Consider the following 27,423-nt stretch of genomic DNA (forward strand, 5'->3'; position numbering starts at 1 on the left):
CTTCTATTATTTAATCACGAAATAATCAGAAAACACAGTTTATTTGAGAAATGTATATATATACATATTCTGGCCAGGAGAGAGCGCTGCCGGTGAATAAATCAGGATCTGCTGTCTGAGCATTTATCCTTTCATATTTAGTGACTAGCCCTTAATCATGCTTCTTTGGTGTTAACTTTCCCACCGTTTTCTTCATTTCATATTCACTTATGTTGACAAAATTGTGTCTGCACAGATTCTCATTCTCATGCAGGAGGCCAGAAATAAGAAAGAAGCTGAAATATCAAATTGTTACAAAAATTGTCAGCTGAGTTAATGAAATAAAAAAATCTCTACCCATACATTATTATTATTATTATTATTATTATTATTATTATTATTATCAAGCACAGCAACTTGTTGGCTATAGCCATGGCTATACTGATGCTTTCAAATGTCGTCGGAATTACACATACGACTTGTTAGAAAACAAGAAAAAGTTGCATAGAATTAAGAAGGTGGGAATTCCATTTCTTCGGACTGAGTTTCCATGTTGCCCCCTGTTTGTATGGGTGCCACTTGGGCGCTCAGGAGGCTTCTCACGGTCTATACTAATACAGGTATATGTCTGTTTTAAACTTTCAAATGCTTAGTGCATTCTAGGATTTTCCATGAGGGTGGGGTTACTCATTGCAATGTCAAGTTGTATCTTATTGTTGTCTTTTGTTGAAGTTTTGCATTTTTCGCATTGTATCTTTGTTGTTTTGCTCTAATAAAAACATTCACACATCAATATGTCATGCATTTTATTTAATGTATTCATACACTCAACATTCTTTGATGCCTTCAGTTAGATGGACCATTACCAAGACCACAGCTGTTTTGAATTTTACAAGTAAATGCACTTGAGAGAAATAACTATAATATTGTGTGTAAGTGTGAGTGATTTTGGAAACCAATGGTGGTAGCTGTATGCAAGGTAGAAAAAAATATGTTCAGAAATCTAATATGCTGTCAATTATCAAATGTATTTATAGTCTTACATATGTCATTTATTTAGGATATTAACTTGAGTTAATTCTTGACTTTGGAAGCATCACTGTTTTACATTGAGCAAACTCAATCAGCTAAGAAAATCTTCAATTTGATTGAAAGCTCTGGGGAATAAGATTTAATAAGTAGACTTGAGTCAAGATGTTTTTGTAAAACTATTCAAGGTAAAACTATCACTTGAAAAATCTAAAAGCTGTCTTTTCTTCCCATCTTTGTGATAGAAGTTAGAGTGTCCGAGAGGTACTTGAAGGCAGCATAGGAGTCCTACATGGGAGGCCCGTGAGTGGGAGGAGGTTGTCGGCGCGTTTCTGTGCGGTGAGGCGGTGCCTTCCCTGCCTGCTCCAGACTGCGGCGGGTAGAGCTGTTCGGTATAGAAATGGCGGAGGGGGAGTTGGACGTCGACTCGCTGATTTCCAGGCTTTTAGAGGGTGAGTTAACAACCGCACTACGTCTGTATTGTCCTGTTGTTTGCGGCTTTAGCTTTGAAACATTATTTATGTTTCGTGTTGAGGCAAGTTGACAAGAAAAACAGCCGCTTTACTTGCTAGCGTAGCCCGGGTTGGAGTGTACAGGACTAGTCCCGTCTGACGGTAATACGAATCACAGGCACACATTTAGTCAGCCGCCGCCTCTTTCCTGTGTCTTTTTTTAGATAAAGTTATGATTAATTCATGTCTGTGACGCTTGAGTGTTTTCATAAATTCAATTTTGGTTGTAAAAGTGTGGGTTCAAGGTTCAGTGGTAAGAAAGTTGTAGCTGGAGGACTGTTGATTGTTGTTCCCCCGACGGTACAGGAGTGAACGTCAGACCAACCCTAAAACTGTAGCAATTTATTCTTGATTAAATGTTGCATTGCTTGTATTACATCATTGACGGTGTCATCACTTTAGCATACAGCTAACAAAACACTAGCTAAGTTTCTTTTACCATTCAAAAACCTCGACTCTACTGCTCTCTATATCCACTAGCTTTTTCACAACAAAATACACTAGGACAGGCGGGAGCTTGTGGGGCAAATCAGTCACAAAAGTTGGCATTTCCCTTCAAACAATATGCAGCTTGGTAAATCAAGTGTGCCGAAAATTTCAATAGAATTGTCTGCTCTGTGAAGAGCTGTATAATCGTTGTTACAGTATATCGCCCAAATATTTTTATCCAGTAAAAAGAGTAAATGTCAGTTTTCCAAATGTGATCTGGTGTAAGGATTTCTCAGCTGGAAAGTGAAGGCAAAACATATACTTATTGTGTTTATATACTAAGCAAGACCGCATAAAAGTACCATGGGCCCCGCAGCTACACCCCCCCCCCTTATTTTTTTAATAATAGAGGCTGAGTAAATGTATGTGAACTCATTATATGAAGTCATGACTGTAATTCGTGATACATGCTGCAGTAATTCATACATTAAGTTAAATCATCATGAGTCATAGTATTACTTAAGAATATGATTTTTGAAAGGGGGGGAAAGGGAGGGGTAAAAATGTTGTATGGTGATTATGATGATTATATGATAAAAAACTTTTGAATTAAAGCGCATCTCTAGGCTAACAGGCGTATATGCATTGGTATTTCAAATATACCGTTCAGGTGAGAACAGCACCAAAAGCAACCACCACAGCATATTTCCATGGACTTTATGTAGTAATATTAAGATCAAACAGCTTCTTATAGACTAATATGCTTTATAAATGAAGCAGAATAAAGCAGCAGAAAATGCAGAGATATATAAACTCCACAAAACGCAACATTGCTAGGCACATGCATATTTGTTGATTCTGTACAGTGTGACTCACTGTATGAGTGGCATAAACTGAAAGATATATGGTGGTGTGTTTTTTATTTTATAGTATGACAGTTTCCCTACAATTAGATATTAAAAAATGCAATACATTGCCTTCCTTATAAGATTGCAATATATTGAATCATAACCCCTGTATCTTTATGTGCACGCTTTGAATAAGGTTGGCTTTTTTCTACCTCCAAAGTGTCTACTTTGAGGTCGATAATATTGCACAAAGGTAACCTCTGTACTCTCGAAGAAAGCGTTGTTGTTGCTCCCCCACCATTGTTATGTGTTGGGTAGCAGTGGATGACTTTCTTAGTCAGTGCAAAATAAGGGATCCTGATACAGAGGTACAGATACAGGTGAGCTGATGTTTTTGTCACACATTTTCTTGAGAACACAGAGACGGTGTCCCTCTGTTTTTTTTCAGTAAACATGTCGACAGCCAAGGCAGTTGTGAACAAACATTTGTGATCGATTCTCTCACAGGTTCAGTGTGTTGTAAATCACACACACAGTCTGTCAGCGTAATGAATGAGCACGCTGTGGATCAGTATGTCAGTATAACTTAATCATCTGGATTGATTAGGACTGATTACATAATGATACTTATTTGCTCTTCAGTGTCAACTGTAGTGTATTGTCAGCTGGGCAGGACTAAACAGGCTGACTTCATATTCAGCTTTTTTTTTTTTTGATGCAGCGACTAGGAAACCTCAGTGAAGGAAATTGGAGAGATCAGGCCCTAAAGGTTTCCAGATGTGAGCTGTGAATATGTCTAACCATCCAACTCCTCTCAGCTGCTACAGCGAGTTTGTATCCGTCTGGCTACTTTTGGTAAATGGTGTGACTGAGAAGCAGACCCAATGCTTACGGTTTTCTGAAGGCTGATATTGATAGTTTGGCATGAAAGGACCTGAAAGTCATCTTTACATTAAGTTCACTTACTAACTTTTTCTGCAGCTCCCAACTGTATCTCAAGGTATTCATTAGTTTGATGGAGTTTCAACTCATAAATTAACATTTGTTTTTGTCCAACTAATACAAAAAGTTGATGTTCTGAAAATTTAAAGTTTTATATTTTTTCAATACTAGTTTCAGTAACAGCTCCATAGCAGCAGAGCCAGGGATGTAAATCGACCAAAAAGTTCATTTTTAACTGTCCTGTACTGTCCTGTCCTTAATAAGCAAATTTAAGGGACTCTTATCAAAAAGTTTTGTTTATGTCAGGGTTGTACGATATGAAAGAAAGAGAATATTAAGATTATTTTGGCAGATATTGCGATTTAAGTTGGAATGATTGTTTTTGCATTTCATTTTTACTGAAAAAATAGGTAGTAGGCTGGGGGGGGGCTCTGTAGCACCACAACACTTATAGTACTGACAATGCACAACCATTTGTGAAACATTTGACCTTTTATCAAAGAAATTACAGCTCCTGAGATTTGGATATTGCACTTGGCCATATTGTGATTTTGGATATATTTTGATCAAATGTGAAGCTTGTCCATGAATATAAACTTAACATGAATTGAAATGATATGAGGATCAGATTCTGTATCATATGAGGTGGCCAGGGCTGACTGGTTAATATTTTCTGTATTTGTATAAGAACAACAAAGGCAGAGTGACATTAGTCTAACACAAGCAGACATATTTGGGCCATACATAGGCAGAAATACAAATGTGCACACACACAAACTGTCACTGGTGTATCAGTTTGTTTTCGTAAGGGTTGCATTTTATTTTAAGACTTGACCTTTCCACAACACAAAGACCTCTCACTGGCTTTTCCTTACTGATGAAGCCTCGATATTCCTCATCTTAGTTTACTTAACCAGATCACATCTACAGCCCTCCTATTATTTAGAAGTTTACTAAATAACCTGTCAGCGTGTTTCTCTTATCATTCAGCTCAAGAAGATCAGAGTTGTTTTCATTCAGTTTTTCATTTCCCACACTGGGCATTCATTTTATTCTTCTTTGCAAGAATAAAGGGATATTTTCCCTCAGGTAGGGAAGGATTTCCTTCACCCTCTCAACTGTTGATCTTAGTTTTTTTTTTCAGTGAACTCTGGTTCCAGCCAGGAACCTTTATACTCGGTCACAGACTCTGGCGCATATATGGAGGGCTCTCTGAACTATTAAATGTCAGCAGGCACAGCTGTCCCTGGTAGAAATTAACCTACCCTTTTAGTGACACATACACACAGGGGTACACTTTAAAAAGGGGAATACTGTAATACAGTAGACTTTCAGCTCAGGTGTTCTTTTTCCATTGTCTTGTTTGGGTACATTGATGTTGGTATTACACTTAAGCTGCCACAAGTAGTATTTTGGTATGTTTTTACTTTTCCACATGGACAAAGAAAAAGTTTATCAAATAAACTCACATAACAGAAAACTGGAAGATTTAAAATGCGTAAATTAGGGCAGCTTGATTATGGCATAATCGTGATTATTTAACATGATTACTCATTGACTTAGGAAACACCACGCATTGAACTTTTTTTAACAGTGGACTGTCCTGAATTTTAAATACAATTCAATCACCAGGTCCCTTTTATGCACGACGTATTTGAAAAACAATTCAGGATCCATTCTGAGAACAGTGTAATAGTGTTGATTATGAACCAAGACCACTTTTGGAACAACATTATTTATTTATTTATTTATTTAATAGGGACAATGCATTCATAAATTAATAAACATCAGTATAAAATACAAAATGTAAACATGCCGGATTGTAGCAAAAATCCAAATAAAAGTAAATGACAATTCCTGTGTTGTTATCAACTCTGTTGGCAAAAATGAACAAGTGGCATCAGCTGATTGTGTCTGTGCAGCATCATCTTTGTGTATGTTTGCTTTTATTTTTGTTTGTTTTTTTGTGTCCACAGCACAAAACAAGTGTTGGTTTCATCAGAAACCTGTTTGTGGAAAACGTTTGGGTTTGGTTAAATGAAATGTATAGGAAGAGTCGCATTTTCAAATGTATCCACCTCAGTCCGTGGACATCCAAAGATACACACGCACACACACACGCAGTGCATGTGTCCTTCAGCAGTTGTCTGGTGGAGGGGTTGAGAGGCGTTGTCTAGCCGACAGGCTAAACCTGATCGAGTGACAACATGGTTTACAATCACTGAAGCCTCCTCAGTGGCCTCGGCGTGCAGGTTCTCTGGTTTCATTTGTCACAGTGAATACAATGGCTTGTCATTTGCTGTCTTGTGAGTCACAGTTATCAGCAAAGCAACAAAAGGGTTCATAGATATAATCACCGAAGCCATTTGTCTGCATTAATAAAGTTGCATTTGTATGTCTGGATGTTAACATTTAGGAGTCAGTGTTTACATTAAGCCTCACTCACTCTTCTTGTTGTTGGCCATGTTCAGTCCTGTCACTGATTCACATCTGGCTGTGAAGCTCTGCCACAGTTGATTCCAACACAGTTTGCCAGGCTGCATTTACAGGCATTGGTGGTTAATCCTAATGCAAAGTGTGTAGTTGTTAAAAACAAGTACTTAATAGGCAGTTAGGTGTTGTATCACTGGGGTGTGATGTCCTATCACAGCCACATTTCAAAGTACTGTATGACACTGTGGGAAATTAATCATCATCTGCTGTTTCAGTACAACTCTCAGTAGCATGTTTCAGACTTCACAGCAGAGTCACTACAGTTGGTTACAGCTTGTTTGAGCTGACGTTGCATTTTTCACAGTGTTCATAGAAATCCTTCAGTTGTCTCAACACAGTGGACAGCAGCAGCATTCCTCAGCAAGACTGCACATTTACTGCTGTGTTTGCATACAGTTTGTTAACCAGCCTTGTGTTTTTCGGTTTGTTTATTTCTTTGTTGGCCCCTCCTCCTCCTCTTCATTAGTTTTTACTAGTGCTGTATCGTGTCTATGTAATGTGATTCAGCAAAGCAGCTATTACAGGCCCCAGCTTTCCCAGCGTTCCCATGCTAAGCCCACACTGGGCCAGGCTTTAGCGACAACAAGCCCTCTGTCTGGCCTGCCAGCACAGGTGGCCCGTAGGCTTTATGTGGCAGAATCAACAACACAGCCCCATACATCAGCCAGTGAGAGGGGAAAGGCAGGATGGAAAAGTTGCTTTTTGGAGTCATTTTATCATTTTGGTTTATGGGCAAAGACGCCAGCCAAGTTGTAACCCAGTATGGGAACATAAAATCTCTGTTTAGGAGCTGTCCAGGTTTTGTTTTGTCACTGACTATTGAGCTGAACAGGGTTTGTATAATCTGCAAACTAGCAAACTATTTATTTTCTATTATGTAAGAAAGGTGTGGTTATAGTCAAGTGTAGAGACTTTATCGTAGGGGAATGTTGGTACAGAAGAACGCTTTGCACGCCTAATTAGTGAGGCAGGTGTGTAGGAGCAGGATGCATGTATCAGAAGTAGCAAACAATAAAACCTGCATACTTTCGAACTTGCAAAAATCATGCTAGAGCCTCATCAGGAAATTGCTTGATCAAAGTCGAGCACCAAAATACTGCAAATAAATGTATTATTGCAAGTTACTTCAGACACAAATTCAGTGCATAGGTATATATATATATATATATATATATATATATATACCTCAATGTTGTGTGCTCTCAGTACAGCAAGGGAACACTTGTCATTGATTTTTAAAATTGTAAAGATTAAACGGCAGCACATTGGTATTAATAATAATAAAGCTATTGCAACGTTGGCATATGGTCAAAAGGAAAAAATGTCAATATATCAGTAATACTCCATCATTTTTACAGGACGGTACAACCTGCATATTCACAAATAATTACTAAATGGGAAAGAAATGCCCATTAAAATAAGAGCAGTATATTTATAATTAGCCTAAAATGACAATCGCCAGCAGTACAACATCCTAAACTACTTTCAAAGTTTTACACAGTTACGTAGCTGTCTGTAGCCTTAGCAGTCCATCCATTGGGAGTGGGAGTGTATAATTCCTGAGGGACTTCACGTTTGGCTCCTCTAGGTCTGCTTTTTATTATTTGCATTCAACATAACCTATAGTTCCAGGGGCTAACACAACTAGCATGGTCTAGCTAACAGACAACACCTGTCACTCCTCCACATCTGACAGGGTGAAACTCTGGCACTTGAGAATTTACGTTCTGCATGTGCTAACTGAAAAAAGTTGTGTACTAAACATCCTGTTATGGTTCAGGACAAACATACATACCAATAACCATGCTGTATATATTCTTAAGGATTATATGCATTGTTAAACTTACCTCTAATGTGTTCTAAGTACTTTTTAGTGATTTTATTAAATCAACTAAATTCAACAATTTCTTAAAGTGACTTTATGTTACTTTTTACAGTGGCTACTGTGAGTGTCAATTAAAGTATATTAACAGTTGCTAAAGCATAGCATAGCATAAAAGCAGAAGTGAAGGTGTTATGTCCTTCATATAAAGTAATGTCTACTTCAATTGTCTTACCATTACCTAACATTAGCGACCATTAGTTACAGGTCATACCAGACCAAATAAGGCTGTAGCAGTGAACTATTGTTGCATTTGTAAGAGTAATATTATTTCTTCTTCTATCATAGTCTCTCCTAAATTTAGAGTGTACGCATTTTTGTATCCCAGAGTTTATTTTTTTTACCATTTAATAGGTGTTGTGTGTGTGAGAGGTGGTGGCAGGTCTCCAGCCTAAAAATGACCCATCCAGAAGACTGGTTTATCAGTGTTTCTCTTTTTCTGGCCACTTTCTGTCCCACTAGAAGTACTATACTGTATATATGCATATATAATATATATCAGTTGATAATGTACCATTAGGCCTGTCCTCTGCTCTTTCATAATGCATTGTACGTTGGAGTCACCCTGCTTGTTTTCGTCGGACATGGAGGACTGCTGCTGTAGTGTGTGGTGCTCAGGCTGCTGGCGTGGCACTCTGTTATGGAAACAACAATGGTGGAGCCTGTGCAGTGGGGAACGTTCACCCCCTGGCACCAAACGTGGCACAGAGCTCACCCCGGCTTTTCAGCTGTCCAGCTAGGCTTTCCGATAACCCCTCCCCTTCCCCAGTCCCTCTATTTACTCCCTCTTCTTCTGTCTCCTTCATGCAAGCTTCAGCTTCTCCCTACATTTCTCTCGTTTTCCTCCCACTCTCCGTCTCTCCCACTTTCTGTGTCTAGAGCAGTGCCTCCTGTTTATTTCTCCCCCAGTCTCTCCTCTCAATTTCATCCTTTCTTTTGCCTCACAAAGACATCCATTCACCCGTGGCACTTAAAGGCGAACAAAATGTCCTCGGAAAATGCAAAGCCTGCACAGAAATGCCATCGCAGTCAGGATTTCTCCCTTAAGATTTGCTCCCGCTCTCCTCGCCAGAGTTACTTTGTTTCTCGTTCACTGAGGGGTCACTGTTTTCCATTGCCCCTGTGTGGGAGAGGGTTAGATGGAGTAGTGAAGGGGAGCTGCTGGCCTCGTGCCCAGCTGGGAAGAATGGAGAATGGATGTGGCGAGCTAAAAAAGGTCTGATGGGGCATCTTTATTGGTGCTGTGAGGTGCAGCAGCGAGTGAAACATGCACAGTCATACCTGCTCAAAAATTCATGGGACTGCTTGACCAATTAGATCCTCGGAAAATCTTTTCTTGGCAGCTATAGAAAATGAAAAATCATGTTTTTGCTAATCTTGCCATTTCAAGTCAATATTATTGAAAATATTAAATCTGCACTAATCAATATTTTTGTATCAACAACGGGGAAAACAACTACATGTATTGTGAAAGGTGTTGTGCATAGTGACAAACCCAAGGATAAATTTCTCCTCATTCAATACCAACATTTTAGCATATTTCAGTCCATTGTTTTGATTTTAATGCTTGCAACTTGAATGTTTTGTTTCACTTGTACCACTCTCATCAACTTTGTTCCCAACGTCAGTGGGCAGCTGTGTTTCAACACAAAAGCCTTAAATCCACTGTGTGCAGCAGAGAGACAAAATTAGTCACTAGCTGGTGAACATAGTGGAGTCTATAGTAGCTATAGAGCCAGATATTTTTCTTAGGTTTGGTGGTGACCAAAATGGAGCTAAAAGTAGAGTGATTATTGGACTTAAAATGACTTGAAATGAATGCCATAGCCAGTTGAGAAAGGAGACGGTGCACTTACAATCATTTCCTGTAACTGTTTCACAAGGTTTCTCCACCTCCCTGCCTCTTGTGTCACCTGTCGCTGTCCCAGCAATAAACTCTCTTGAGATATAGCAACACAGATCTCGCTGTTGGTTCTGGTCTGGTATCACTGCTCTAGTGCTGCCAACACCACATTCCAACCACATGAACAGAAGACTGATACGTCAGATGAATTAGAACTTGTTTCTTTGCATAATAATACTATTACTGTTATTATTTATTTTTGGAGGGGGAAAAAGAGAATATTATTAGACTGATATGATCTTGTACTCGGTTGATCAGATACTGTATAAGCTGGCAGGTATTGTTGTTATGTTTTGACATGAACAAGCAATCACGACCACGGCCAGTTAGGAGACAGGAAGTGTACACCACTTCACACCATTGGTGCTGCTTCTAATACGTCATCTTTTGTTATTGAGTATCTTTGTGAATGCTAATGTTGCTCTTTGTCAACTGGATGTATACATGAGTAGTTGTTTGCTAATATGTTTTCGACATAGACGATATCAGGCGGTAGACATTATAACAGTGTTGTGTTTCCAGCTTCTGAACCTGACAGTGAATATCAGATCAGAATTTTAATCTTTTTTTCTTGTTCTTTAAAACTAAAATTTGTTAGTTTTTTTAATTATTATTTGGCATTTTTACCTTTTTTATTTAACAATTAACAACAGTCAATTCCCCAGCCACAATTGAACTGGGGACGTTGCAGTTATATGTTGCTCAAACCATGTGCCTAAACCACTATGTCACTGGGCAGCCCAAAAAAGGGATTTGTAGAAAAGCATGTTTACATTTCTTTAAAGTGTTGAAAAAAAATTTTTGGTACTTGTATCTGAAATTTAAAAACACTTCCCATCCTTTTGTTTTGATTGTGTCTCTATGTTGCAGCATAGAGACCTTGCACATTTTTAAACAAACAAATCTGTAAGATTAAGACAAGATGAAACATGTTCTAGAGCAAATATCCCAAAGAATCCAGCCAAGAAAAGTAATAAAGCAGCAATAACTAAAGCACTAGCATATACTGAGCAGGCAGGATCTCAACAGAAATGAATGTAGACTTCATTGTAAAGCTGTTTCATTGCAACTAACGCAAAGAACGGACTGAAAAGCATGCTAACAGCTGAACAGTTGAAGAATTGACTTATAGGGGGCAGACCTATTTTTAAGCTCCTGACATTGCGCTGACGTCAGTGTGCGTTTTCTTGTTGATGTGACAGCCCTTACATTGTTGTGGACCTTCACTCAGTGATGGAGACGTGGCCTGTGCTGCCTGACTAGTCTTGTTTCTCCATCACATACAACACCAGAGGCTTCAAGCACCCCCCCTTTGTCCCGTCTGACTTCCTCCTTCCTCCATACAGTAGCGCCCATATATGGCAATGCCGTGAAGAGGCGATCTGTCTGTAATTCACTTATCTTTCGCTCACTCTCTCTCTCTCTCTCTCTCTCTCTCTCTCTCTCTCTCTCTCTCTCTCTCTCGCTCTCGCTCTCTCTCTCTCGCTCTCTCTCTAACCCGCTCTGTTCAAATGAACTCTGCTCTTTTAAATGAATGGAAAAATAGTTGACCTCCTTGACCCTTAGTAAGGAGTTTGTAACCAATGGAGCAGGAGAACTGATGACTGAAAACAACTTGTAGAAAACTACCCCCTTTTGCCTTTAGATGTCTTTATACATGTTTCTATTTCCCTATTTGTACTGGCAGTTTTGGGAAACACTGATAAAAGAATCCACAGAGAATAAAAAGTAAACTCTTGAACCTCTGACTCTGGAGAAAGTTCACACAGGCCTGTCTCTACTACATGCTGGGTTTGTCTTCAGACTAACCTAACTCAGTCATAGTTTGACTGTGTGCTCACACCGTGTGTCATGCTGTGCTGAATGTCGTAACACAGCTCTGGTGTTGTTCAACATTGAGCATAATGGTGGGTTGGGCAGTAACCAAGTCATCCTCCCAAATATTTAGTGAATTAAGTTGCCAAGTGCTTGGCTGCTGGACGTCAGAGGATGGTTTAACATAACACTGCACAATCATAACATAACATTTGTTTTTGATAAGCTGATAATCGTTTTGATCATTGATTAACTTTTTCAGTCATAATTTAAAGTGAAAAAACTTCAAACATGCCGTTGCTTATGCTTCTCATGCCTGAATATTTTCTGCTTTTCCTTCTCTTAACATTAGATTTAATTAAACATCTTCGGTTTTCACACTTTAAGTCGAACAAATCAATACACCTGATGACATCGGTCTTTTTTCTGATGTTATGTAGGTCAAATATTTAGTAGAGGAAATAATCAGCAGATTAATTGATTATAATAATCAATGGTTTCAGCAAATTCAATCTGGAAATTTAGGGGAAGGAGCTTAACAAAAATCTTCAGTATTGACTTATCTGCCGATTATTCCCTGGATTGTTATCAGCAAATAGTGAAAATTGTAATTATAATACTTCTTTTGTCAGACCATCAGTTCCATGCCCAAAGATACTCAGATATTCCTGAAATTAGCTTTTTAAACAAGTCATTATCTTTAAGTGAAATGATTGACTGACAGAAAATCCATGGATCCACTGAAGCTTCTCCATGTGATCATTTTATGCTTTTCTTTGTTTTATGTCGTTGCAAAAGAAATGTTTTTGAATTATGGGCAGTTGGTTGGACAAAACAACACACATGAACTCATCACTGTGGACTGAACATTTTTCATTACCTTCATACATTTAATAGACCAGATGATTAATCGATCAAGCCACTTGATTAATGGATAACAAATAGAATCATTAGTTAAAGCCTTAATTTTCTTTTTGTGGCACTTTAATTACAGGCTACAGTTGTTCACTTATTGTAAGATGCATAAACTGCAGAAATAAATGAGAAGAAAATAACCTAAATTCAACAGTACGATTTTAGATCTGTGAAAATGCTGTGGTTTCCATGTGCATGCTTTTCTAGTGAAGTATAATTTTAGTCATAGTCCTAAAGACTTAGTTCCATCCAGAATGCTTTTTTAAAAAATAGAAAATATTTTAAACTGTTGGATTTGATGGACTTTGCAGAAGCCCTGACCAGAGTGTATCCCAGGCTGCACTGAGGCCAAGTACAGCCAGAGCTGTGACTGTCTGAAGGGTCTGTGCTGTCTGGAATGCAAAGAGGACTCTGGGAGGGGTGTGAGGCATCGGCATCTGACATCAAAACAGTTCACTGGCAAGGCGGAGGAGGATGGTGACTTGGAGTTAAGCCACAGCCAAGAATACAACTTATAGATAAATAAATGAAGGGGAAAGGAGGAGGGGAAGCACTGGGAAGGGGCGTGAGAAGAGGGGTGAGAGGGTGCTGCAGCACCCCAAGAGTGGAGAATGGTCAGTGTGTGACCAAACCCAAACCTAAAAGCCCAGGGAAACCGACGTATGTACCTGACCAAATTAGGAGGGATAAACTGGAAGATCGAGGAGATTTGCTGTGATCATGTGTAAGAGCAAGCTGGAAAAAGCCGGTTCAGACTAGGCAGTCATGAAGTGAAGTTCGACAGCTGTTTTAGCCACAGACTCAGGGGTTATTCTCACTGCTACCACTGAGAAAGTAGTGACACTCACTGATAAACACTGCATCTGTGTGGATTGTCTGCCTTTGTGTCATTTAGCTTGAGTTTACACTTATTTGATTGTTAGTACTCCTTGGCTTAGAAATGTCAGTCTGCAACTAATGATTGGTTACAGGTCTCTGTTAGTCAGTTAATTGTTTGGTAAATAAAATCTCAGAAAATAGTGATAGAAGAAGATACTCAGTTTCATATAATACAAGACAAAAAAAACAGATTTCCCTTCAAATTAACTTATAATTAATATTTTTGTTAATTAATTTTACTTAATTTCTGTTGATTAGCTGTTTGATCAATTAGTCTAATAATTTTAGCTATATTTGCAGTTTTTCAGTCCGTCAAATACAGGAATATGTGCATCAGTTGAGTGTGTACATATGCATTGAATCCAGTAACTTTATCGACTATTGAGAAATATTTTGTAATCTAATGTACAACATTAAAAACAATAATTAGTTATTAGTAGATGATAATTAGATAATAAATGGATGTATTATTTCATTTTTTACTTTTTCATTATAAAACTGCTTTTCCACAGAAGACAGTGTATTGCATATTAGCTTTTTCACATACCCCCCCCCCCGGATCCTACACTTCCCATGATGCAACTTGTTTGTAACTCTCTAACATACAATGGTAGTCTGCAAGCCAAGATAAAACTGCTAACGTCACTAGGACGTCTCAGGAGTACTTTCTCAGACGTGACAAAGCTCCTTCAGAGCCACAGACGATGCTTCACAGCTGTTTTGTTGTAATCGTCGTCACAGCTGAAACATTTAGCTGGCAGGCAGATTGCTACCTGTTGCTGTCACTGCTGAGTGTGTGGAGCAGCAGGCTGGACAGGCCATTTCTATTTGAGTCAGTGTGATGAAATACAAAATGATCAGTATGTATCATTATCTACTGAAACTGATAATGAATAGTAACATTTACAGTTTAAATGTATTATTTACAATAGTTTCTGTCTGTTTTGTTTTTTTAAAAGGCACCTCCAAATCTTCAAACTTCTTAGCTGTTTGTTTTGGGGGATTTGGAAGCATTTAGGGCGTTTTAACAAAATCAGGTTGTATGATTTAGAAGTATTGATATTGGGAAGTTTAATTTTTAAGTGGGATTGTGCCAGTGTGGTGGTACAGATACAGTGTGTGGGTCTCATCGGGTTTCCTTCACTGCTGTCAGTTGCGGTACATGTTAGTATGCAGTGCGTGGGTTGGAGGAGATACATCTGCAAATCAGCTCCTTTCCCCCCTCGAGATACAGCAGCAGCTCCGCTCACCAACACCTTGCAGGATGGAAATTGGTCTTGCTGGGTTGCCATGGTGATCAGATGTGGGTACCACCTCCTGCGCTCTCCCTCTCTCTCATTATTTCTCAGTATCTCTCGCTCCCTCTCTTTCTCCTCACTGGGGAAGCTGCAGTGCAGGGGTGACAGTAAAGGATGCTGGGATACCTCCACACACAAGTGCGTAATGGTGCGAGTCAAGGTCATTGGATCACTGAGTGTGTGTGTTCGTGTATGTGTACGTGTGTTTTTGTGGGTGTGTGTGAAGGAGGAGATAGAGAAATTGAAGTGTGTGTGTGTGTGTGTGTGTGTGTGTGTGTGTGTGTGTGTGTGTGTGTGTGTGTGTGTGTGTGTGTTTTTTTTTTTCTCCCGGCTCTGCCTTAACCATATGATGAAAGGGGATCCTCCCAGGCAAGTGACACTAGTGGTGCTGTGTGTATCAGGCCTCCCTCCCTGTCAGCTGAGCTAGCACAGATCTGCAAACGCGTCATCACTCAGCTGGCATCACAGCGGCGCTCCTTGCTTGTGTATTGTGCGCACTGAAGGATATGTTGTGCATAAATACCAATAATACAACATGTTATGGGAGGATTTTTAATGGCGTCATGCCCTCGTCAGTTTTGCAGCATTAAAATGTCACAGATTCTCCACATGATTTGGCTCGTGGTGTGTTTATGTTCACCTGTGAAATCCTACCTTTTGGAACAGTCTAAATATAGCCTCGGTCTTACCCCTCAGGTGGGGCGTGTGCGGTCGGAGGTTGTGTTTGGCTGTGGTGGAGTGTTTATTGCCTATGGTCTTCAGGCAGAAATAGCAGGGTCACGTTGCGCGCGCACACACACACACACACACACACACACACACACACACACACACTGCTGCATCCTCTATGTGCTGCACACACTGTTGTCCTTAAAAACTGGATGTAAAATACCTTCAGAGCGGGAGTCACCTGCAGGAATCTGACATGCATTCCTCCTCTCATTGTAGAGGAGAAAGTACTCCTCTCTTCCTTTTAAAAACAAACTCCTCTGCCTACAGAGCTGTTGGGCTCCTCTGACCACGTCTGTTTGATTTACCTATTAAGTGGCGTTTGACGCCTGCTTGGATTTCCATCATGTTGCTGTGGTGTCATCTGACAGCAGCAGCTCTTAGTCAGCTCTGGCCCACTTCTGTGGTTTACCAGGCAGGGGGAAAAGAGGAGGTGTCTGTGATGCTGCCATTCTTCTGAGCACAGGGAGAATATGTAGGGCAGTGGCAAAACATGGAGATACTGCAGGGAAAGTTGAAATTGCAAAGGTAGCTACATGTGGTTGTCGTCGATGCTGGTTTTTATGTGTCAGCTTTACAGTAGTCGTACTTGTGAGCGTGTTAGGAAATGAAGAGATTTCCAGAGGGGATTTACCTGCAGGAGTATTATTCATAAATAACACAGAGCCTTTTATTTTGAAAGGTGGACAGTCTGACACATGCTTTCTACTCAAATGGAGCTTGCGATGATGTGCTGGGTTACTTTTAGCGCACATATAAGTCATCCTGTATCTGCTAATGTATACTAAGGTATAACATCATTGCTCTCAGTTACTTTCACATAGCAATGCTGACAGAGAACTGTATACAGTGTGGCCAGCTCATGGAAAACTGTTCTATCAAAATAAAACACGTTGCGCAGCTGTTCTTCAGTATATTATCAGGATGGTGTGTGAGGTTGTTTCTGGCTTCTTCATATAGTTAACGATTATTCTCATTATCAGTTAATCTGTTTACTCATTAGTGTCAGAAAATAGGGAAACATGCTGTTAGAATTTCATTTAGCCCAGAGTGATGTCTTAAAATGTCTTGTTTCGCCCCATCAACATCCCAATACACACATATACAGTATAATGTTATATAACAAATAAAGGAGGCAAACCTCCCACATATAGGACGCTGAATCCAGGTAATGATTTTTGGCAACAGTGGGGGCAGCTCTATAAACGCCAATGTCCTTGACTGACTGAGTGATAGAGTTGCATGATCAAGTGACACCACTGGTCAGCTGGTTGAGTTTCCCCATTGGCTGTTACTGAATTGAAACAAACTTAGTGAAAAGATAGCACCTTTTTGGACAAATCTTAGCCAGTGTGGTAGAGAGGTGGAGGTTGTGCTCTGTGTGAGAGACAAAATGATGAAGATGTTCTGTCTCCTCTAAATTTCTCACTGAGTGAACATTTTACAGTAAATACAGCTGAAATCACAGCTCAGCCGTTGTCTTTATGTGTTTGGTGATGTTGTCAGATGACGTGGTTATAAAATCAAGATTATAGCCACAGATTAGCAGCTTGAGAAGAGGTTATGTAGTCTTAATGTTCTGTGCTTCAGTCATTATTCCAAGCTTGTTCCCTTGTCTTCAACAGAAACAGAAAACCATGTAACAGAGAACAGCTTTACTGTGAGCTCAGCTGTATTAAAATGCTGTATATGTGAGCACAGAGAGGAGGAGAGATGAGAACCGATAAAGAGCTGAAACCAGCTGATACTAAGCTGAATGCAAATATGACACGATGATGTCAGTTGTTTACAGCGGTTGCACAACAGTTCTCAACTACATCCTCAATCGCACTGACCACATGCAGCCCAGACATATACTGGGTTTTGCCGTAGTATTGCTGATTTGAAAAGTAATTTAATACTTTTTGGATGCTGAATGCATTTTGTCCCTTGTTGGCATTGAATGTCTAGTCACAGTTGTGTTTTCATTTTCTTTGTCTGTTGTTTTTTGTTAATTGATTTATTTTGGGTAAAGTTGTTGTGCGGCATCCAGACACTGGTGTGTTCAGGTTTTGCTTATTTTGTGAACAAGTGTAAAGAGTTATGTAGAAAAACAAACCTTAATGAAAGAATCATTGTGGTATTGGTGCAGAAATTGGAAAAGCTTAGCTAACAATCAAAATCTCAGATAGATTAAATATTACATTTGAAAAAGCCTTCTGAAAAGATTAGGGTAATATTATCGTGTATACTTCTGTCGTATGGCCACATTTATGGATTGAACCTGCGACTAACTTTATAAACCACCATGATGCAGGATCGAAGCTCACACTTGTTTGCACCTTTGCTGTGTGCGTATTGAAATTTACACATAAAGTGTCACACGGTAATTTGAGCAGTGTAATAGTCACCTTTAAGCTATGTCACTTGCCACCATTGACCTTTTTAAGGATACGTTTTGCAAGTGACCTCGTTCATTAAGTTTTATTAAGCATCTGTAATTGACCTGCTGACTTCATTACCAGACTTACATATTTAATAGTCATTGACATGCAGTCCAAGACCTTCTAGTCAAGTGTCGACAGTGGGACCCCACCCCCCTTCTCTTTTCCTCTCTTACATAACAGGAAGCGTCTCCAAAAACACTCCCAGCAACATCAACAATGCTCACACAGGCTATTTCCATCCTCTGTTTACTGACCCCTGCCTCCATATTTAGTTTGAAGTTAATTTAAAAGCTCACCCTGTGGAAGGTGATGTGTACGGGGATGTGACGACCAAAGGAGCCATAGCCTTGAGAAAAAAATCTAAAAAGGAAAATGATAGAGATGAGAACGCTCCAATTGGAGTTGGTAGCTTTGTTAGCGACACCCCTGGACATCCAAAAAACACTCACACATTTGTTCTTTAACCTTATTCCACCTCTCCTTTCCCTCCACCAGTGCGAGGATGTCGTCCAGGGAAGATTGTCCAGATGACAGAGGCTGAGGTGCGCGGCCTCTGCATCAAGTCCCGGGAGATCTTCCTCAGTCAGCCAATCCTCCTGGAGCTGGAGGCTCCACTCAAAATCTGTGGTCAGTAGCCTCCCATCTCACCTTGTTCCTCTTAAGTTGTACTATGTAGTCTGTCTTGTTACTATGTCCTGTTCATCCATCTTTGCCCTCCTCTCCATCTTCTGACCCAGGTGACATCCACGGACAATACACAGACTTGCTGAGGCTCTTTGAGTATGGCGGCTTCCCCCCAGAGGCCAACTACCTGTTCCTGGGTGACTACGTGGACAGAGGGAAGCAGTCTCTGGAGACCATCTGTCTGCTGTTGGCGTACAAGATCAAATACCCCGAGAACTTCTTCCTGCTCAGGGGCAACCACGAGTGTGCCTCCATCAACCGCATCTATGGCTTCTATGACGAGTGTGAGTGCTCAGTTCTCATATCGTGACACAGAAGTGGAGTGTGTTTTCATTTTCAGTTCCCCTCAGGTTTCACTGTGGTGGTACAGCTAGTTCCTCTAGACATTTATGTAGATAAATACACTCTTTTTGTAGAGGGTAAAATGGAAAACAAATAGGATGAAGTGTTACTTTTTATCTCTTAAAAGTGATTGTCATTGTGAGGCTTAAATTATATGACAATAATTATCAAAATTAGCATTGTAGTTTCAATTTCAGATAATAACAAGTAACCTTTAACCTTGAAATAAGGACCCTAATGCAAAACGGTAATAAAATAGTTTTGTTTTTGGATAATAAGCAAATGACCAGAGAGTAAAGCAAGACAATGAATGGAGAAGATTGTGTTGTTCCGCCAACATACAGTGGGGTCTAAAAGTCTGAACAAAGTGTTGCATGTTATAGCCTCCCCTAAAGCTATAAAAGAAAATCTAAAAAGTTAGTCTCACCTTGAATCAAGCTCTCTTCAAGGCTTCAGCCACACTGCTAGATTTAATTTTAAAATGCATCACTTTTGTTATGTTTTCACCTGTTGACCGCACTACTCTCTGAGTTTTGGAGCCCCTAAAACGGAGACTTCTGCAAACGATGATGTAGACACTCGCGGTCATTCGCTGATTGGTTCTTATCAGCATCGACTACCAGTGGTGAATGAAACATGGATAACCTAAAATGCAAGCTTTACTGACCTTGTTGTCTTTCCTAGCAGCTGCTGTGCAGTTCAGTTCTGTATTATAATGCTATAGCCATCCCTGCTGTTCCTCATTCATAATATTTTTTGCAACTAACCAACTCCAGAGTGGACAACCTCCTTCCTGTTCACACCGGCACGCACATGCCCAGTGTATGTGAATGGATGTATGCATTATTAGGTGTGATGGTATGGATCAGTCTGGACACAGTTGTGTGGACGTAGCCTAAAGTTCAAAGATATTGCAGCCAGTGGTGGAAACACTCCACCACCACCAACACAATGTAAACCTACTGTTATTATTCATCATATATATTCAGCATTCAAAATCTCACTGAAATAAAAGTTTGAAAAAGTTGAAAGTACTTTCTCTGCAGAGAAGTGGCCCCTTTAACGGATAAATCATCATATTAACTTTATTAGATTATTAATATTGATGCATTAATGTTTCAGCAACACTTTATTGTTTTAACTGGTTGTAGTGGAGGCAGTTTTAGTTTGGTAGTTACGTCTTGTGGTTATCAACTTAGGGGTTGGGCGGCGCCGGGCTCCTCCCAAGAGTCACAAGATAAACCTGAATTGAAGAAGTAAAAGCAGTTGTTATTCTGTTTAATTTTTCTTTAATCATTTTGAGCTTTTTTTTTTTTTAGAAACATTGGATAGTTTGACCTCTTAATGCCACACACTTTGAATGAAAGAGACGTTTAGATGGGAAATGGCTCTTAGGGGCCCAAACTGCACACAGTTTATCTTTTTTCGTACAGGGTCACAAGTCAGAAAGGTTGGAAACCGCCGGTTTGATCCTTAACAATAAGTTTCAGTTTATAAGCTCATCATGTTTTTAATGTAAAATCATCATCTAAAAACTAACTGGTAACTCCAGTTGTCTGATGAATGTGGTTGAGTTTTATAAATTTGCAAAAAAAAAAATGGATATACTAAGACGCAAGTACTGTAAAATCACTGTACACAACTTTCCAGGCAAATTATAAACATTTTGTTTTGCTATGTAATAATTTACACAAGGTCCTTTCTGGTAAGGTGCACCTTTTATGATATGCCATCTCTTTTTTTTTTTTTCTTTCTTTTTTTAAAATTATTTTTATGGGCCTTTTATGCCTTTATTGAATGATTCAACTGCAGCGAGGACCTTAACCTCTGCACATGGGGCGGATGCTCAACCAACTGAGCTACTCGACGCCCCATGATATGCCATCTTAAAAGGTGGTCATTCAAAAGTAGTAACGGGTATATAATTAATCGGGTAAATGGTGAATTCACTGAAACCAGTGGTTTGGTCACTTGGTAACTTTTCAGAGTCAAACTTTGAACATGGTGAAAGAGGACTGCACGCTTTAATCCAGATCTGTCTTAGATCCCTGTATCTCAGGACTGAACTTGTAAAAACACTTTGAACGCCTTATATGGTTTTTTGCCTTGAGGCCTCCTCAATCACTGTCTTGTTGATTTTACAGGTAAACGCAGATTCAACATCAAGCTGTGGAAGACGTTCACCGACTGCTTCAACTGCCTGCCCATCGCTGCCATAGTGGACGAGAAGATCTTCTGCTGTCACGGAGGTATTCATGATAGAAACGCTACTGATCATTACACATTATACAAAAGCTAAAACATGACCACATACTGATGCTACTGGATCTGGATCCACACTAACAACAAACCATATTTCCAAAATACAATCTATTCCATCTTTCGAAGACACAGAGGACATTTTACATGTTTTCCTCTCCTCATGCCTCCACCATTGCACAAGCAGTACAATAAAGATCTATTAATAGACTGTACAGAACTCAGCTGCCAGATTTTTAAGAAAATCCAAGAGAAGTGACCATATGATGCTGGTTTTAGCCTCTTCCACTGTCTCCAAATCTTGATTCTACTTTTATCAAAGAGCTTTTTTTGTGATTAATTTTACTTGATCCTAATATATTTTAATGGATTTTTTTGTTTTTTTTTGTTTGTTTTTCGGATTGCCCTTTAGCTGGTGACACGATTTTTTTATTTTTATTTTCCTGATTTGTACTTCACTTGTGTTTCGTATGACGTGTTTGTTTGTGTAATTAGCTACTCTATGAGAAGCACTTTGTAACGTGGGTTTAGAAAAGTGCTCTGTAAATAAAGATTATTATGTGTCTGGGTGGATATAATTCAGAAATTCACATCTGTGTTCGCGTTAACGTTTCTTGACCTGAAGTCCTTGATGTTTGCGCTTTCACTCTTCGTTTGCCCTGATCCATCACTATCCGTCCGTCTGTCAAAACTTCATGCTGTGCTCTGCTGTCATTGTTTACACTACATGTGAGCTGGAGTGTGAAACATAAAGTTCCCGTCAGTTTTTTTTGTTTGCTAATCTGATGTTGAGTAAATGGGTCAGAGATAGTTTATAGATGGATATGGGTTAATACCTGCACCGGTGTTTGTGTAACCGTGTTGTTGTGTTGCCCACAGGTCTCTCTCCTGACCTACAGTCTATGGAGCAGATCAGACGCATCATGAGACCCACAGATGTGCCTGACACAGGTAGGTCAGCACACACACATGCACACAGCAGGCCAGGTGTTTTTCACTTCGTTGTACCTCTGTACGGAACAATGAGTTTTCATCACAGCTGCACTTAAGTCGGTGAAAAGTAATTTAGCACATTTACTTTGGTATCCTACAAGTCTGAGATACTTGTAGTTCACTTGCATTTAAGGTTGTTATACCCCTAAGCCCTGCATTTACCAGTCAGTTTTCAGTCTCAGATTTTACATAGAAACTCACTTTATGATCATCTTATGAAATGTGGTGCATTCTTATAGATTAAATTACTCAACATTTTTACTAAATAGTGCAAATCAGCTGAAAATAACCACAAATGCCATCACCTTTAGATAAAGATGACGTCCTCATATCAATTGTTTTGTCCAAGTAAGAATCGAACATCCAAAGACATTGAGTTTGCCATCACATGTGCCAAAGAAAGGCATCAAAATATTTCCCATTTTTGATTAATAAATGATAAAACAAGTAATCGATTTTAAGTTTCTGTTGGTGAATTAATCAATTGATCAACTAATTGTTTCGGCTCCATATGATATTACTAATGTACAAGTGAACCAGAGGATTGTCTTAATCTCACACATAGGATCCAGATCAGGCCTGATCCGGACAGTTTTTGATGGATTGTTTGTTGACTATTTAAAGCCCGGACCTTCTGTTTTTGTCTGGATCTGCCAGCTGCAGAAATCGTCCGTATCATGCTCCGCTGCATCGATACTTACCCAAGGAGCACATAAAACAAACACACAGCAGCTGAGTTTCAGCATGGCTGTGAACCTTGTGCACAGACTCACTTTTGGTTTTTTGTTTTTTTTAAATGTCATTTTGCATCTATTCCAGCAATATTTTTCAGGTGAAACTCTCCTCTGAAGAGCTGCTCTGAGCTGAGTGCTCTACTAGAACTCGAGGAGTTTATTCATGATGAAGAGAGTCTGTTGAAACCCTCCTGCTACAACAGAGCCAACCTCTCCAAGAGCCTCTATTGTAGCCTCTAAATGTGCACTGTGTATAATGTGGGACAGAGATTAAAACAAATAAATATGAGCTAGGACTCTGAATTGACATATAAAGGGCAGACATTCCCATTTTGATAGAAAGTACGTCCACAGTTGTAGCACCGTGTCCTGCCAGGTTGTTGATTTTCATTACACAGGGGTAAAAATACAAATCTGGCCATATATTTATTTGAGCTTGTCAGAGCAGGAAATCGGCCCTAGGAGTAAAAACACTTTATCAGCTTTCTCAGCTTGAAATGACTCGTGTCTCTGCTGATATTCAGGAGAGAGAGGAGATTGTGTTTACGCATCGATATGCACACACACTCTGTGGAAGAAGAGATGTTTATTGATGACTGGGACTTTATTAAAAGATGCAGTTTAGCAAAAAGTCTAATCATTTTTGACTGACCTTGTGTAGGATGCATAAGACACACTTATGCTTTTCATTATAAAGTCAACAACCTCACAGCGACAGGGAAAATACAGCTTTGCAAACAATGATGATTTTGGCTTGTAACAACCAATAGTTTCTGCAGTAATAAATCAAACATACAGGTCCTTCAGAAACATGTTCAGATTCATTCATCCTACCCGGACCTAGTTTTCCTTTACTGCGTTTCATGGCAGTGATTCTGAGATGCCTGATAAGTACAGGTCCTGGTTCCAGTCCCTGTGAACTCAGCTAATGAAGAATATGTCTGTGGTGATTTATGTTCTATGGTCCTAACACCAGGTAAAGACACAGGAAGTGTCTCCTCATAAATATTTGCAATTTGAGGTCTGTTCATTTAATTGGTATTAATCATAAAATAATATAATGATACAACTTTTTTTTTTTTTTTTTTAATTGCCCCCCCACCCCCCACCACCACCACCACCATCAAAAGAAATACATAGTTGTCTGTAAGTCCCAGTAAAACCAGTGGAGGTGAAGCTCCTCTCAGTCCGAGTGTTTGGCCTCCTCATTAAACCTGGTTGTTTTTGTCCTTATAAGGCAGCAAGTGTTCAGACCCTGGCAGCCACTGTCTCTCAGATCCTCTTATGGTCCTTCGGGGAGACTCCCGTGTGTGTGTGTGTGTGTGTGTGTGTGTGTGTGTGTGTGAGAGTGAGTGAGTGTGGGCTTGTTTTTATATCCCAGTGGGGACTAAAAAGCTGAATACACACTTAACCCGTGGAGACTCAACATCCCGGGTCCAGACGGCTTTTTTGAGGGTTAAGACTTGGTTTTAGGGCCAGGTTAGGGGTTAGGCATTTAGTTGTGATAGTTAAGTTAAGGGGCAAGGGAATACATTATGTCAGTGAGTTGTCCCCATGAGTATATAGTAACAAACGTGTGTGTGTGTGTGTGTGTGTGTGTGTGTATTACCTGACGTGGAGGTGATTTCCCGTAGAGCGGGTGGATTTACAGCAAAACTCACAGATGCTGTGACCCTGATTTGAGTGTTTGATCACAGGTCAAACATGGAAATGAATCACGTCTTATTTTCCTGTGTGAATGTTAGTTAACTCCTCTCTGAACAGCATTAACTGGGTAATTAGATGAAGTAAAAATACTGTTTTTTTTCCCGCTCCAGGCCTCCTGTGTGATCTGCTGTGGTCTGACCCAGACAAGGACGTCCAGGGCTGGGGAGAGAACGACCGTGGCGTCTCCTTCACCTTTGGAGCTGATGTGGTCAGCAAGTTCCTGAACCGCCACGACCTGGACCTCATCTGCAGAGCCCACCAGGTACTACACACAAACACACACCCTCTCATTACTCAGCCATTTAAATACACAGAAAACTACCTCCCTTCACCATAACAACAGCTGCACTGATGTATCAGGCTTCCTAGAAACATCTGTCTAGTTGTGTTTTCACAATGTGTGTAAAGTTTACTTATTTGTATGAAGTACATCACTGCTGAAAAACCTCAATCAGATCATGATGTACATGTTGTTTTGTTGCTGCTGTATGCCAGAGTCAAAATAAATCATTTTCCCCCTCATGAGTCTACACTTAATACTCCATGATGACAAAGTGAAAACAGAAATTTGGACATTTTTGCTAATTTATTACAAGGAAAAATTCAAATATAACATTGACAAAAGTCTTCAGACCCTTTACTCTGACATTTGAATATTAGCTCAGGTTCCTCCATTTCTCTTGATCATCGTCGAGATGTTTCTACACCTTGAATGGAGTCCACCTGTAGTCGGTACAAGAGCTGACCAAGAACCTGATGGTCCCTCTGGCTGAGCTCCAGAGAGCCTGTGTGGAGACGGAGAAACTTCCGGAAGGAAAACCACCTCTGAGTATCACGTGGTATTGTGTGGCTCTGCAGCAGCTCCTTCCTCCTCATGGTTTCTGCTCTGATCTGCATTGTCAGCTGTGAGACCTGATAAAGACGAGTGTGAGTCTTTCCACATCATGTCCAATCGGCTGAAGTTACCACAGGTGAACTCCGATCAAGGTGTAGAAACGTCTCAAGGACGATCAAGAGAAATGGAGGAACCTGAGCTAATATTCAAATGTCATAGTAAAGAGTCTGAATATTTATGTCAGTGATATTTCAGTTTTTCCTTTTTAATAAATTTGCAAAAATGTGTAAATTCAGTTTTCACTATGTCATTACGGGGTATTAAGATTAGACTTGTGAGGGGGGAAATGAATTATTTTGATTTCAGCATGTGGCTGCAAGATAACAGACTGCAAAAACGCTGAAGGGGTCTGAAGACTTTCTGAATGCTTTGTATATGTAAATACTGTGTAGCAGTTCTGCACTGAGTAACGTCCCTGTGTGTCTGACGCCCCCAGGTGGTAGAAGATGGTTACGAGTTCTTTGCCAAGCGGCAGCTGGTGACTCTGTTCTCGGCTCCAAACTACTGTGGAGAGTTCGACAATGCAGGCGGCATGATGAGCGTGGATGAAACCCTGATGTGCTCCTTCCAGGTACGAAGCACACAAAGGACCATGAACTCCTCACAGTAAAGCAGTAGAAGTCCCACCTGGAAAGATAAAAACAAAGTTTCTGTAAGCCTTGAAATAACGTGGTCCAGACCGCCTCTGATTGTGGTCTAGATGCGTCCACACCTGAATTTAGAGCTGTTCACCTGAGACGGATGTCAACACCAGGTCTGAGCAGGGACATAATGGTGCGTGTAAATTCTATCCCCATCGAAATCACAAAGAAGTCAGACAGAGAGGATTAAATAATACAGTAACATACATAATATGATAAATTATAAAAGAAGTAAAATAGACATCTCCGTTAGGAATTGAAGTATAAGGAAAAATGGAAATAGTCAAATACAAGTATCTCCGATAGAGGCTGTGAGACATTGTATTACATACACAGATAATTTTGTTGTTCTATAATTTAAAAACAAACGCTTCCATGTCTGTTCTTAGATCCTGAAGCCATCTGAGAAGAAAGCCAAGTACCAGTATGGAGGGATGAACTCTGGTCGGCCCGTCACTCCTCCCCGCACAGCCCAACCTCCAAAGAAACGATGAAGGACGGAGGGAGGAAGAGACAGAACGAGAGAGAGATGGTTGTCAACAATTGTCTCCCGTTGGCTTTTCACAACATAAGTAAAAGCAACAGTTGGCAGAGGAGAAAACAGATGAACACAACTGTTTTAAAAGACACACCCACCCAAACCTGTCTTTCATTAAAATTTTTCTTTCTTTATCTCCCTCTGAACTGCTGTCACACACTCTTCTTTTTCATCAATGCTTTTTTTTTTCTCTGCATCTGTGTAACATTTTGAAAAACAAGCGTTAAAAGAAAAATGAAAAACATGAGGGTATCATTCTGTAGCATATTGGAGTGTTTCTTTTTTGTGTCTTTTTGTCCTTTGCCTTTTATTTTTGAAAACAGAATGACAGCTAGTTTAGTTTACCACATTTCCTTACTTCCCTGCCTGTACAGACACAACAGGTATTAATGACGACTGCTGGGTTTTCAATAAATAATACAGGGAATAAATCCATCTGGATGTTCTGTGTGGTTCTTACAGTTAATCACTTCTCCAGAGAGCTCATTTATGAAACCTGCAATTAAACACTACAACAGTGGTGCAAAAGAAGTACATGATGCCTGAGCTCG

At 39.8% G+C, this 27,423-nt stretch overlaps 1 protein-coding gene across 1 annotated transcript; it reads left to right on the forward strand.

Annotated features, from left to right (window-relative positions):
• Positions 1-1,300: 1,300 nt before the first annotated feature.
• LOC111670459 (serine/threonine-protein phosphatase PP1-beta catalytic subunit) lies at positions 1,301-27,307 on the forward strand. The gene is made up of 8 exons (XM_023427175.2): positions 1,301-1,460; positions 18,575-18,706; positions 18,817-19,047; positions 21,250-21,354; positions 22,244-22,315; positions 24,909-25,060; positions 26,130-26,264; positions 26,724-27,307. The coding sequence occupies exons 1-8, from the start codon at positions 1,409-1,411 to the stop codon at positions 26,826-26,828; spliced, it is 984 nt and encodes a 327-aa protein (XP_023282943.1). The 5' UTR covers positions 1,301-1,408; the 3' UTR covers positions 26,829-27,307.
• The last annotated feature ends 116 nt before the right edge of the window (positions 27,308-27,423 follow it).

Source organism: Seriola lalandi, unplaced genomic scaffold, assembly GCF_002814215.2.
Source record: "Seriola lalandi dorsalis isolate HSWRI2012SDOR001 ecotype SW California unplaced genomic scaffold, Sedor1 jcf7180002054854, whole genome shotgun sequence".
Taxonomy (NCBI): domain Eukaryota; kingdom Metazoa; phylum Chordata; class Actinopteri; order Carangiformes; family Carangidae; genus Seriola; species Seriola lalandi.